Source organism: Leucoraja erinacea, chromosome 16, assembly GCF_028641065.1.
Source record: "Leucoraja erinacea ecotype New England chromosome 16, Leri_hhj_1, whole genome shotgun sequence".
NCBI classification, from domain to species: Eukaryota; Metazoa; Chordata; class Chondrichthyes; order Rajiformes; family Rajidae; genus Leucoraja; species Leucoraja erinaceus.
This window is the reverse complement of record NC_073392.1, coordinates 8,748,139-8,763,053: the sequence shown is the minus strand read 5'-3', so window position 1 is coordinate 8,763,053 and position 14,915 is coordinate 8,748,139. Positions and strand designations below refer to the sequence as shown.

The 14,915-nt window shown below is 41.6% G+C and overlaps 1 protein-coding gene across 1 annotated transcript in view; it reads right to left on the bottom strand.

Annotated features, from left to right (window-relative positions):
- Positions 1–452: 452 nt before the first annotated feature.
- LOC129704505 (chemokine-like protein TAFA-1) overlaps positions 453–14,915 on the bottom strand; it is a 366,980-nt gene continuing 352,517 nt past the window's right edge. Inside the window, exon 5 of the mRNA XM_055647637.1 lies at positions 453–1,783. Coding sequence (XP_055503612.1) covers positions 1,766–1,783 — 18 coding nt within the window. The 3' untranslated portion in view covers positions 453–1,765. The remainder of the gene's footprint in view (positions 1,784–14,915) is intronic.

Below are 14,915 nucleotides of genomic sequence, written 5' to 3'. Positions count from 1 at the left end.
CTTTCCTTATATATTTAAAATTGCTCTTGTGAATCGCACCTTGGGATTGACTTTTAAGTTTCGTTGTACCATGTGCAATGACAATAAAGAGATTCATTCATTCATTATGGTGAAGGGGGAAAGATTGAATAGGAACCTGAGGGATAACTTTTTACACATAGGGTGGTGGGTGTATGGAACAAGCTTGAGGCTGGTACTATCGCAACAGTTAAGACACATTTAGACAGCTAGGTGCACAGACAATGGACAATAACAATTTGTATGACCTCACATGTCTAATTATGTAATCATATGGTGATTTCATTTTGACTATAAAAATGCATGCTATTGTGTATCAAACATTGAGACATGGTGAACGTTAAGTATATCATAGCTCTTCCCTGTAGATGGCATTTTTTTACATGAATATGCACGCATTCATATTTAATAACAGAAGCAGCAAATATCAGTACCATGACATCGGTTCTGTTTGTATTTATTAGAATACGAGTGTTCAATCTGAACACTTCAAAAGAAACATTGAATATTTATATAATTTCTTGAAATAAATGAAAAGGAGTTGACTCTTCTGGAATGTTTACGCAAAGTTCAGAAGACTGCAAAGGATATTGTTCCAACAAATGTGCCTTCTGGTGTTTTATGATGCAAATGTCACCCGGGACACTGTCTTTCTAGCAAGCAAAATAACTCTGGTAAATGCATTGTGTGAATGCAGAACCATCAGATGTTTCCCAGTTGAACCATTTCAATTGTCTTGAAGATGCTCTGATGTAGTTTGACTCCGTGTGATGTGATTCTGGGACTGCGCATCAATTATTGCACATCCAAGCTTCCTGCAAGCTTCAGATTTAAAGTTAATACTTCATTTTAAAATCTGCTAGTAAAAATGAGCGACCACTGTAAGGGTAAACAGTTTCATGTACTGTAGACCATACTAATTATACAAAGTAATCAGACATATGTACAGCTCTCTTGAATACAAAAGAGAGAAAACAAATGTGTATTACAATGGCCACGCCAACTAACTTCCACTGTCAATGTTCATCTGCATCTTATGGTTATAACCTGGTGTTGCACATCTGGAAAGGCTGGAACTGTTTCTTTTTAACATCCCATGTGAACATCAGGTGTGATTTTTGTGTAGTTGTTCACATCAATGCACTCTGGACAGAGAGTATATTGACCAAAACCAGCATGCTATTAGTGCTTGATAGGACTGTATGGGAGTTATAGAAATGGCTGTTGATTCATTGCAGATTTGGAGCACGTCGTCTCCAGAAATAAAGCACGTTGCTTTCTGATTTCAGGTTGCTCCTCTGTGATACCTCTTTTGACATAGAATTGAATATATCCAGTCAGCTCCGTATACCCGCTGACATGAGGAAGTGCATTAACTCCATGGCAACTTGACTCCTTGGGTGAGCAGTGCCGGATCACATCAATGAGTGATGTAAAAGTTGCATCAAATCGAAGAATCGCAGCGCAAAAGGTCCAGGGCTGTTGGATACTTGATCTTGGCGTCGCTCGCTGAAGGGGAGGCAGGTTTTGCACTGTCTCTGCACCACCATCAGTGGAAATGAAGATCAGTTACTGCAGTCATCAGTCACTGTGCAAAGTACTGAGTCTAACTGGCCCTCGGATGCTTCTGATGGCATTTCACTTTTACATCATAAATTTCGATGTGACTTTCGCAGTTCCATTAACTGTCCTTCACAATGGCTGTCTTCCATCTGGGATCAGTGAGGGTAGTGTGGAGTCCCAGGTTTTAGGTTCTAGGATGGATCTAAATAATTCAATAGAGAAAGAAAATCCATAAGTGTTGCATTGAAGGCAAACACAATTATCTGTTTTATTTTACGTAGGCTAAATTAATTGCTAGATTAAATTGATGGCTTCTATAAAACAAATTGTACAAACACATGTAAACAGCCCTATTGATGTTTTCTGTTAATGAACGGATCTTAAATGAACAGTATTTCCCCACCACTTACATATGTTCAATAACTTGGCAGCTTTTATAATTTGGGCAGATTGTTATCAATGTCAGCTTTCTTAACCCTTTGAGGATTTGTATCCAACTTCTGAAAAGAACCCTGCTTTCTTTAACAAACCTTTACATAGAAACATAGAAAATAGGTGCAGGAGAAGGCCATTCGGCCCTTCGAACCATTCAATATGATCATGGCTGATCATCCAACTCAGTATCCTGTACCTGCCTTCTCTCCATACCCCCTGATCCCTTTAGCCACAAGGGCCACATCTAACTCCCTCTTAAATATAGCCAATGAACTGGCCTCAACTACCTTCTGTGGCAGAGAATTCCAGAGATTCACCACTCTCCGTGTGAAAAATGTTTTTCTCATCTCGGTCCTAAAAGATTTCCCCCTTATCCTTAAACTGTGGCTCCTTGTTCTGGACTTCCCCAACATCGGGGACAATCTCCCTGCATCTAGCCTGTCCAACCCCTAAGAATTTTGTAAGTTTCTATAAGATCCCCCCTCAATCTTCTAAATTCTAGCGCGAGTACAAGCCGAGTCTATCCAGTCTTTCTTCATATGAAAGTCCTGACATCCCAGGAATCAGTCTGGTGAACCTTCTCTGTACTCCCTCTATGGCAAAAATGTCTTTCCTCAGATTAAGCGACCAAAACTGTACGCAATACTCCAGGTGTGGTCTCACCAAGACCCTGTACAACTGCAGTAGAACCTCCCTGCTCCTATACTCAAATCCTTTTGCTATGAATGCTAACGTACCATTCACTTTCTTCACTGCCTGCTGCACCTGCATGCCTACTTTCAATGACTGGTGTACCATGACACCCAGGACTCGTTGCATCTCCCCTTTTCCTAATCGGCCACCATTCAGTTAATAGTCTACTTTCCTGTTTCTGTGAAGCTACTTCCCCACAGCCATCAGGCTATAAAACCTGGCTCGGACAAAACTCTGAATATTAATAACCACTTTCTGTTATTTGCACTTTATCAGTTTATTTATCCATGTGTGTATATATTTATATTATGGTATATGGACACACTGATCTGTTTTGTAGTAAATGCCTACTATGTTCTGTGTGCTTAAGCAAAGCCAGAATTTCATTGTCCTATACAGGGACACATGACAATAAACTCACTTGAACTTGAACTTGTTTTTGCCACCAAAGTGGATTTACATTGTCTAAATGTCTAATCTGGAAACAAACTTATGGAAGCGAATCTTCAAAGGTGCAGAAACAGTGCGTCAGGTAGTATATTTACGTTTAAGACAAAAGAAAAGAAACAAGTTATTCTATGAGTAATAAGGAACTTCAGATGCTGGATTACACCGAAGATGGGCACAAGTTGCTGGGGAAAGTCATCGGGTCAGGCAGCATCTCTGGAGAAAAGGAATAGTTGACATTTTAGGTCGGAACACTTATTTAGACCCTGGCCTTTAGTCTGAAGAAGGGTTCTGACACACAATTTCACCTATTCCTTTTCTCCAGAGATGCTGCCTGACCCGCTGAGTTATTCCAGCATTTTGTGTCTTCCGAAGACCGAGAATCGAGATCCTTCTTCAGACGTATTTTATTCTCTCCAGAGCATCATGATTAGATGAAACATTGATTCAGAGATGAAGCATTGCCATGAGGAAATTACTCTCGCAGCTAATGAAATACTTTTTACCATCATATCTGAGAACAGTGAAGTTATATTATTGTGCTGCTGAACTGCTACTAATGGCGTGAGACAGTTCACGTAAAACCACACGATTTTCTGTTTGCAGTTAACATTAATTTATGAAAACCTTCATTTGAAATTCCCCCATTTAAAGAAAGGTTGCACCCCATGATAACATCACAATCACAGACAAAGAAACTTCACACAAAGGTGTAAATAGCCAACAACTTCACTGGAGCTGCCTCTGCTCTGCCTTCATAATATCATGGACGTAGAAAATAAAATGTATTGGTGGGGATATCGGGCATGATGAATGATAATTGGAATATTATCTCCATACAAACTCCGTACTGATAGCACCTGGAGTCAGGATCGAGACCCGTTTCGATCCTGACTCCAGGTGCTATCAGTACGGAGTTTGTACGCTCTATCCGTGACCTGCGTGAGTTTTCTCCAGGAGCTCCGGTTTCCTCCCAAACTCCAAAGACGTGCAGGTTTGTAGGTTAATTGGCTTGTGTAAATTGTCCCTACTGTGTAGGAATGAACTAGTGTACGGGTGTGGGAAGATGGGCCTGTTTCCACGCTGTATTTCTAAACTAAACTAATCTGATTGTAAAGATAGTGGATTCTGAGGACCTCTGAAAAGACATCTAGCCATTTCTTATGGTAAATGTCAAACAATGGAACCTTAAATGATCAATCTTTAACTAATAGTTATAGAGGCATAGTCATAGAGTCTTACAGCATGGAAACAGGCCCTTCAGCCCAACCTGCCCATCTTCACTAGTCCTACCTACTTGTGTTTGCCCCATATCTCTCTAAACCTGTCCTAACCATGTACCTGTCTAAACCTGCCTAATCCATGTACCTGTCTAAGCCTGTCCTATCCATGTACCTGTCTAAACCTGTCCTATCCATGCACCTGTCTAAACCTGTCCTATCCATGCACCTGTCTAAGCCTGTCCTATCCATGTACCTGTCTAAACCTGTCCTAGCCATGTACCTGTCTAAGCCTGTCCTATCCATGTACCTGTCTAAACCTGTCCTATCCAGGTACCTGTCTAAACCTGTCCTATCCATGTACCTGGTCACTAACTATAAAAAGTAACCAAAATAATTGCATAAAAGTACATCAGTGATCTATAAACTAAGCATATTCATGGTTCTTTGTTAATTCTTTCATTTCACTGTAATACCTCTAAAGTCTATTTTCTGGAGCTGGTAATATTAACTCACAAGAGCGAAAATGATTGAATGGATCCAATTTATCTTTCTTCATTACTGCATTTCATTCATTGTTTCAAAGTTAATGGAGAAAGTTATTAGGATCAAATTAAAAAAATGACTCAGCCATCTTTTGTTTTAATTTTTTAGAGTTTAATGTCCAAGAATAGAAGTTCTAAACTACTTCTGTAATGCCAGTGGGCTGAATTACTAATAGAGATTTCAATTTTCGATGGCAGCCAAGCTTATAACCGGTTGGAATGAGATAGTTCATTTGTGCTTCATTATGGGAAGAATAATGTGATGTGGTGATGTCCACCATTCTGTTAATGATCTTAGAATTCTTAGTGTAAGGCAGGTTTGGATTTAAAGGGAGATTGCTCTGGTCCAAGGTGTAGTAATTTAGTTTAGTTTAGAGATACAGCGTGGAAGTTGGCCCTTCGGCCCGCCGAGTCCTGACTATGGGTTCAATCCTGACTATGGGTGCTTGTCTGTACGCAGTTTGTACGTTCTCCCCGTGACCAGCGTGGGTTTTCTCCAGGATCTCCAGTTTCCTCCCAGGTACAGGTTTGTAGGTTCATTTGGCTTGGTAAAGTTATGAATTGTCCCTAGTGTGTGCAGGGTTACACAACGTGTGTGTTACATTGTAAGTGTGCGGGGATCGCTGGTTGGCGTGGACTTGGTGGGCTGAAGGCCTTGTTTCCACGCTATATCTCCAAACTAAATTATAGTTATAACAGCTTGGATGCAACACACACCTTTTATTTTCACACCGCACTCTTGACACTGATTGTGACATTAACCAGGGCTAAAGTCCTTCGGTGGTGGCGAATACTGTAATTAATAAAGGATTAATAACATGACAGATTTCCCAAGAGCAAAAATGAAATGAGATTTAACAATCTTTTCTATGCCCTGTAGCTAACTACTTTAATAGACCATTACTCTGTGCGGCTGCTGGTAATGACCTGTTTTTTTTATTTTGCTTTATATTTTGGGGCACAAATTGGATCGCCCCTTCGAAAAAGGGACTCTAATTTTGATGTGTGATTAATCAAAGCTAATTTGACCTATAGCAGAATTGTACAGTGTGTGCATTATAGTGATATCACATCCTTTTTCACATGTTGTACACTGTGTTACAACGGTAGAGTTGCTGCCTTTTAGCGCCAGACACCTGGGTTCGATCCTGACTACGGGTGCTGTCTGGATAGAGCTTGTACATTCTCCCTGTGACCCCGTGGGTTTTCCCTGGGGGCTCCAGCGTCCTCACACCCCCCAAAGACGTACAGGTCGGTAGCTTTGGTAAAGATTGTAGGATACACTAGTACTAGGATAGTGCTAGTGTACGGGGAACGCTGGTCTCGGTGGACCAAAGGGCCTTTTTCCACTCAGTATAGTCATAGAGTCTTACAGCGTGGAAACAAACCCTTGGGCACAACTTGCCTACACCAGCCAACATGTCCCAGCTACACTAGTCCCACCTGCCTGCATTTGGCCCCTATCACTTTAAACTTGGCCTATCCATGGCCCTGTCTAAATGTTTCTTAAACATTCAAAACTAAACTAAATCCAGTCATCACACACCGCATTGTTGTTTGCCTGAGTGCGGCCGTGGGGTTACTAATTTTTTTGAGTAGCTGTGCCAACTATTCAGATCTATTTGACATATCTTGATGCGGAATGCACCTGGTGGAGATGTGCCGAAGAGAAAATAATAAAATGTTGATCCTTGAATCTATCATTATGATCCGTGTTGTTTAATACAAAGTTCCATAGCATGGAAAGTTGGTTCTGTAAGGCCAATCCTTTTTTGTTGCTACACATTGAAGATTGATTTTGTTCTCCACAGTGTGGAAACTGTTTACTGTTTTTCCTGGTTGAATTGTCCGATCAAAAATTCAACTGGGTACTTCTGGTTCTGAATCATCCTTGTCTGAGTGACATCAATCCCCAAACACCTCTCCATTTGGAATACTCCCTGTGAATTAGTGCGTGTGCTATTCTGGAGAATGACAATGAGTTTTAATGACAATTCTGGACTTGGGACCCCATTATTTACCACTCCTCCTTCAGGCCCACTCTCCACTAACAATACCAAATCAAAGCTAACCTTGCATTCCCTTTTGGCTTCAGCCAGATCCCATTGTCCTGACTCTCTTATCAAAAACCCAATCTTGTCAGAAGATGGTGAAGTTTGGACAACCACAACGCAAGTTCAGGCCACAATCAATCACCAGAACATCCGGCGAGGCTTTGCTTACGACCAAAGTTACCTTCCTTTCCTCAGCCACGACTCCTACATCTGGTCTAAGTATAATGGCGGCACGCTAACACTCAAGGGGCAACTTTTTTACACAAAGGGTGGTGGGTGTGTGGAACGAGCTGCCGGAGGAGGTAGTTGAGGCAGGTACTATCACAACGTTTAAATAAATATTTGGGCAGGCACATGGACAGGATAGGTTTAGAGGGTTATGGGCCAAACATAGGCAGGTGGGACTGGTGTAGATGGGGCATGCTGTGGTCGGTGTGGGCAAGTTGGGCCGAAGGGCCTGTTTCCATGCTGTATGACTCTTTGACTCCAAGTCCCAGTGTGCTCCTTTTAGGTCTGATGTTTGTTTTACAACTTCATTGGCATCCGCCCACTCTATAGGTGAATGATGAAGTTGGATGGGATTTGAGCAACCAGTATTCACAACCGACCATAGAAACATAGAAAATAGTTGCAGGAGGAGGCCATTTGGCCTTCGAGCCTGCACCGCCATTCAATGTGATCATGGCTGATCATCCACAATAACCATATAACCATATAACAATTACAGCACGGAAACAGGCCATCTCAGCCCTACAAATCCGTGCCGAACAACTTTTTTTCACTTAGTTCCACCTGCCTGCAGTCATATCATAACCCTCCATTCCCTTCTCATCCATATGCCTATCCAATTTATTTTTAAATGATACCAACGAACCTGCCTCCACCACTTCCACTGGAAGCTCATTCCACACCGCTACCACTCTCTGAGTAAAGGAGTTCCCCCTCATGTTACCCCTAAACTTCTGTCCCTTAATTCTGAAGTCATGTCCGTAACAATCAGTAACCCATGCCTGCCTTCTCCCCATATATTCCGCTAGTCCCTCGAGCTCTATCTAACTCATTTATATACATCCAGTGAATTGGCCTCTGCTGCCTTCTTTGGCGGAGAATTCCACAAATTCACAAATCTCTGGGTGAAAAAGTTTATTCTCATCTCAGTTTTAAATGGCCTCCCCTTTATTCTTAGACTGTGGCCCCTGGTTCTGGACTCCCCAGCGAGGAGTCCCCATCAGCTAACTTTTTATATCAAAAGAACATTTGTGAATATTATAAGTTCTTGGATAGACTTGCAAACAAACAAATCTGAAATTATTGGCATAAAAGCACTCTGGATGGACAGTTTGCAAATTTGTCTAAGATAGACACAAAATGTTGGAGTAACTCAACGGGTCTGATAACATCGCTGAAGAACATGGACAGGTGACGTTTCTGGCCGGGACCCTTCTTCTAATACTAATAATACTGGTTATTATACTTGATATGAGTCCTGGCAGATTAGTAAATATATATACAGGATTTGTTTTTCTACCAGACCATTTTCCAGTATTTTCTATCAGATTTTTTCTCATAACCAGATACCTAAATCAAAAGTATACAAATATAAAACTGGCACGGAATTAGATAAATATTGTTAATATTTATATTATTTTATTTACAATATTTACATTGTCTGTGCCCTTAGACATTGTGGTGCGGGAATCTTGAGGTGCACGATTCGATAAATTGCAAGAACATTTAAAAATATCACAAATTTATCACGTAAAATCTATAAGATAAAATATTTAGTTTAGATACAGCATGAAAACAGGCCCTTTGGCCCACCGAGTCCCCTTCAATCATCGATCACCCTTTGACACTGGTTCTATGTTATCCCTTTTTCTCATCCACTCATTGCACACTAAGGAACGATTTCCAGAGGCCAATTAACCTACAAACCCGCACGTCTTTGGGATGCGGGAGGAAACCAGAGCACCCGGAGGAAACAAATGCGGTCAGAGGGAGAACGTGCAAACTCCACACTGACAGGACCTGAGGTCAGGATCGAACCTGGGACTTTGGCCCTGTAAGGCAACAACTTTACTGCTGCGCCACCGTGCCGCCCTCTATTGCTGCACTGTATGGTAATATTAACACGCAGCCAACTACCAGCTTTGTTAAAAAAGAGATGCCAGATATGTTTCTGGAGAGAAGGAATGGGTGACGTTTCGGGTCGAGACCCTTCTTCAGATAGACACAAAATGCTGAGTCTCTGGCGCTGTGAGGTAGCAGCTCTAGTGGCTGAGCCACTGGACTGCAGTCAATGATAAACACGGTTTCAGAAGCTGGCTAAATATATTGCGTTGGCAAGTGAGGCTACAAAGAGTCGAGGACAGAAACATGTAGCACACTTGTGAACAAGTCCCCAAATATCTTGGAATATGTCTGTTCATTTAAAAGCGGGTTAGAAGGTGAAGGAAGAGAAATTAAATTCAAATTGAATTGCAACTTCTGTATACGCTGTGCCTGTGAACTGAATCGGAAGTAAGGCTGAGAAGTAATTTCACATATTGGATAACACCAGACAGTTTGAATGTCTTATGAATGCACATTATATTGACCAAGGAACATGCACTTCACTGGTGCAGTAAGTATATATGAGTTTATTGATTAGACTGACAGCTTTACCAAATGTACAACAGTAGGAAAATGGTGGGATAGTGCAAGGGAAAGTTAGGAAAAAGATTATGTTATAGTATATATGAACTAAAAGGTTAGGAGCCCTATATAAATCTTAACTGTTTTTAGAGACAATGAAACACTCTTGATCATTGACTTTTGAGATGGGCCAATTTTCTTAAAGCTTTAGTTTATAGATACAGCATGGAAACAGACCCTTTGGCCGACCTAATCCACGCTAACCATTGATCACCAGTTCATACTAGTGTTATATTATCCCATCTTTGCATACACTTCCTGCATGTTAGGGGCAATTTTACAAGTGCCAATTAACCAATTTAAGGGCGGCATAGTGATAGAGCTGCTTCCTTGCAGCACCAGAGGCCCGGGTTCGATCCTGACCTCGCTTGCTGCCTGTGTGGAGTTTGCACATTCTCCCTGTGACCGTGTGGGTTTCCTCTGGGTGCTGCAGTTTCCTCCCACACCCCAAAGACATAGAAACATCGAAAATAGATGCAGGAGTAGGCCATTCGCCCCTTTGAGCCTGCACCACCATTCAATATGATCATGGCTGATCATCCAACTCAGTATCCTGTACCTGCCTTCTCTCCATATCCCCTGATCCCTTTAGCCACAAGGGCCACTTGTGGCTAAAGGGATCTAACTCCCATAATCTAATTCCCTCTTAAATATAGCCAATGAACTGGCCTCAACTACCTTCTGTGGCAGAGAATTCCAGAGATTCACCACTCTCTGTGTGATAAATGTTTATCTCATCTTGGTCCTAAAAGATTTCCCCCTTATCCTTAAACATATGGGTTTGTAGGTCAATTGGCCTCTGCAAATTGTTCAGTACGTAGGGAGATGGTTGGCATGGACTCGGTGGGCTGAAGGGCCTGTTTCTCTCTCCCTATCTCAACTAAACTATACGTACATTTGGATAGCTTCCTGTATGAAGAGCGCTCTAAATGAAATTTAGAAGAGACATGAAATACATGGCCTATCCCCTTTCCATCACCCCGACAAAATGTAATTGTTCCCTTTTGAAATGTTGGTTTTATTGAAACTGTTATTTTGAACTTAAAAACTTCTGTCTTTGAGACATAAAATGGAGGATGAAAATATTCTATGTGCAGGTTTGAACAATTGTCGAACCCATTTACTTTTTTTTTCTTCAAATTAACCGTTTACAAAGATGAAAATCCATTACAAATGCGATCATTGAGATTATAATGAGAGAAGAAATAGTCATAAAATGTGCAACAACTGCTAGTGGACATACTTTATGTAATCATGACTGCGACAATAATATGCAATCAAGGACATCTAATCTCTAGTAACAATTAAAACTTCCATTTGATTAGTAATTATGAAAATGCTATCATAAATGCCGAACATAATAGATCACATTCACAGCACCTCATTGGCTAGGGTGAAAATTAAAGCAAAATTGATTGAAACATTTGAAAATTCGGAATAACGAAGGTCAATATAAAATGCGTAGGAAGGAACTGCAGGTGCCAGTTTATACCGAAGGCCGACACCAAATGGAGGAGTAACTCAATGGGAGGGGCAGCATTTCTGGATAGAAGGAATGGGTGACGTTTCAGGAAGGGTCTCGAACTGAAACGTCACCCATTCCCTCTATCCGGAGATGTTGCCTGTCCCGCTGAGTTACTCCAACATTTTCATAAGTTATAGGAGTAGGATTAGGCCATTCGCCCCATTGGGTCCACTCCGCTATTCAATCATGGCTGATCTCTGCCTCCTAATCCCATTTTCTTGACCTCTCCTGTGTCTATCTTCAATATAAAAATGATTCTGATAAAGAAACAGTTAGACACAGCAGCGGGGGAACCATAAGGTTGTTCTGCATGGATGTTTCAATGAATATCACATGTGTGGTGTAAAGATTAGTTGTTCTATTCACCATTTCTGTATCTAATGGTTCTAACTCAGCAGAATTACCCTCACCTGCATCTAAACAACTAGGTTTACAGATATTTTTCTCATGATAAGTGCACAGAAATTATAAATCAAAACCCGGTGATGTATTAATTATGGTTGTTTAGTAATTATAGACTGTTCCATTTATTGAAAATAATGGGCTTGCAGATGTCTAGACTGTCCATATAATCATGCATTTGATCATATTTTATTTTTCTGAAAGGCTGTCATATTTCTGGGTGGCACGGTGGCGCAGCGATAGAGTTGCTGCCTTACAGCGCCAGGGACACGGGTTCGATCCTGACGACGGGTTCTTGTCTGCACATTCTCCATGTGTCCTTGTAGGTTTTTCCCGGGATCTCCGGTTTCCTCCCACACTCTAAAGGCGTACAGGTTTGTAGGTTAATTGGCTTTGGTAAAATTGCAATTTGTCCCGAGTGTGTGTAGGATAGTGCTAGTGCACTGGGATTGCTGGTGGGCACGGATTCGGTGGGCCGAAGGGCCAGTTCCTGCGGCTGTACCTCAAAACTAAACTAAACGAAAATTGAGCTCAGGAAAGGTAGTAAGATAATAGTCAATGCCCAAAGATCTAATGACATTCATTTAAATATGAGACCGTAGCAATTGTCTGAAACACATTTGGGTGCTAACATTGTTTGTTGCTGCTGGTGTTTCTTTTCTCTTAATGCTGAATAGGATAACAATCATATGAATTACACTAAAAATTCTGCAGGCAGACACAGATCAATGTTTCACAGATGTATTGCTGCCTATTGTGGTTACAATGGAACCACAGAAATCACCATCATTATTTCTTTGGATAACACTTCGCTTCCCAGTGACATTCAGACACTTGTATTCCTTGCTATTTGTTCTTTCTATAACTTGAGTTTATTTATTGATGAGGTCCTCTCCTTGTGCCCCGGGCTTGATGAATGGGTATGAGTATATTTTAAACAAGTGATCCGAAATTGAGAGTGTCAGTAATGAGACAAGTGATGTCTGACTGCCGCACTTGCATTATATACGGCTGCTTCTGCTGGAAGCTTCACTTCAATGGCGATCCCATAATGTAAATGCAGCAAAGCTGAAACCAGCAACAGAGTCTTTGTTCCTTGCAAACCACATCTGGTAGTGTAGGAAGGAACTGCAGATGCTGGTTTAAACTGAAGATAGACACAAAAAGCAGAGCAATTCAGCGGGTCAGGCAGCATCTCTGGAGAGAAGGAATGGGTGACGTTTCGGGTTGAGACCCTTCTCAGATAGCAGCTTTTGGTGTCTATCTGAAGAAGGGTCTCGACTCGAAAACGTCACCCATTCCTTGTCTCCAGAAACATATCTGGCATCTCTTTTTTAATAAAGCTGGTAGTGGCGACAACCTGCAGTTGGCTGAATGTTGATATTACCGTACAGTGCAATAATAGAGGGCGGCACAGTGACACAGTGGTAGAGTTGCTGCCTTACAGGGTCAAAGTCCCAAGTTCGATCCTGACTATGGGTGCTTTCTGTACGGAGTTTGTACGTTCTCCCTGTGACTGTGTGGGTTTGTCAGTTAATTGGCTTCTGTAAATTGTAAATTGTCCCTAGTGTGTAAGATAGTGCTAGTGTACGGATGTTTTTGTAGGATTGTGCTAGTGCTAGTGCTAGTGAGTAGTGAAAAGCTTGGATAGAGTGGATATGGAGAGGATGTTTCCATTATGGGGAAAGTCTAGCACTAGATGTCATCGTCTCAGAATTAAAGGATGCTCCTTTAGGAAGGAGATGAGAAAAAATTTATTTTGTCAGAGGGTGGTGAATCTGTGGATTTTTTTAATCACAGAAAGCTGTGGAGGCCAATGAATATTTTTATAGCAGAGGTAGTTAGATTCTTGATTAGTACTGGTTTTAGGGGTTATGGGGAGAAGGCAGGAGAATAGGGTTAGGAGGGAGAGATAGATCAGCCATGATTGAATGCCGGAGAATACTCGAGCCAAATGGCCTAAATCTATTCCTATCACTTATGCCCTTATGTATAAGGTCGGCGTGGACTGATGAGCCTGTTTCCACGCTGTATCTCTAAAGTCTATAGTCTAGAGTTTGCAATTTACCAGCCTACTCAACGTTATTGAGCAAGGGTAACTAAGCACTTGAAACAATGATATAAATAATTCCTCAGAGAAGCTGCCTGACCCGCTGAGGTACTCCAGCACTTTGTGTCCATTTTTGTAAATCAGCCTTTATTCCTGTCACTGTCCAGTCCATCACAGGAACTGATCTCCCAGCCATCAAATGGATCTACAGGAGGCTCTGCCTCAAAAAGGCAGCCAGCATCCACACAGACACACACCACCCTGGCCACATTCTCATTTCACTCCTGCCATCTGGAAGAAGGTGCAGGATTTTGAAAACTGTAATGTGTAGGAAGATGGTTTGGCAGCAAGAACAAGGAGGCAGATTATTATTTCAATTGTGTCAGATTAAGAAAAAGGGAAGTGCAATGAGACCTGGGTGTCCTTGTACACCAGTCACTGAAAGTAAACATTCTGGTACAGCAGGCAGTGAAGAAAGCTAATGGCATGTTGTTCTTCATAATGAGAGGATTTGAGTATATGAGTAAAGAGGTCCTTCTGCAGTTGTACAAGGCCCTGGCGAGACCACATCTGGAGTAGTGTGTGCAGTTTTGGTCTCCTAATTTGAGGAAGAACATCCTTGCTATTGAGGCAGTGCAGCGTAGGATTACCAGGTTAATCCCCAGGATGGCGAGACTGTCATATGTGGAAAGATTGGAAAGACTGGGCTTGTATTCACAGGAATTTAGAAGGATGAGAGGGTATCTTATAGAAACATATAACATTATAAAAGGTCTGGACAAGCTAGATGCAGGAAAAATGCTCCCAACGTTGCGGGAGTCCAAAGCCAGGGGCGACAGTCTAGGAATAAAGGGGAGGTTATTTGAAATTGAGATGAGAAAAAACCTTTTTCACCCAGAGAGTTGTGAATTTGTGGAATTCTCTGTCACAGAGGGCAGTGGAGGCCAATTTGCTGAATGAATTTAAAAGAGAGTTAGATAGAGCTCTCGGGGTTAGCGGAATTAACGGGTATGGGGAGAAGGCAGGCACGGGTTATTGATTGTGAATGATCAGTCATGATCACAATGAATGGTGGTGCTTGCTCAAAGGGCCGAATGGCCTCCTCCTGCATCTATTTTCTATATTTCTATCTCTAAACCAAACAAAGCTAAGAAAGACAATACTAATTGTTCCCAATTCAGTTTTGTGCAATCCAAAAGCTTGTGAAGCCTGACATTTTAACAATGCAGCATGTTTTGTACTTCAGTTGTGGGACGATATAAAGGGATC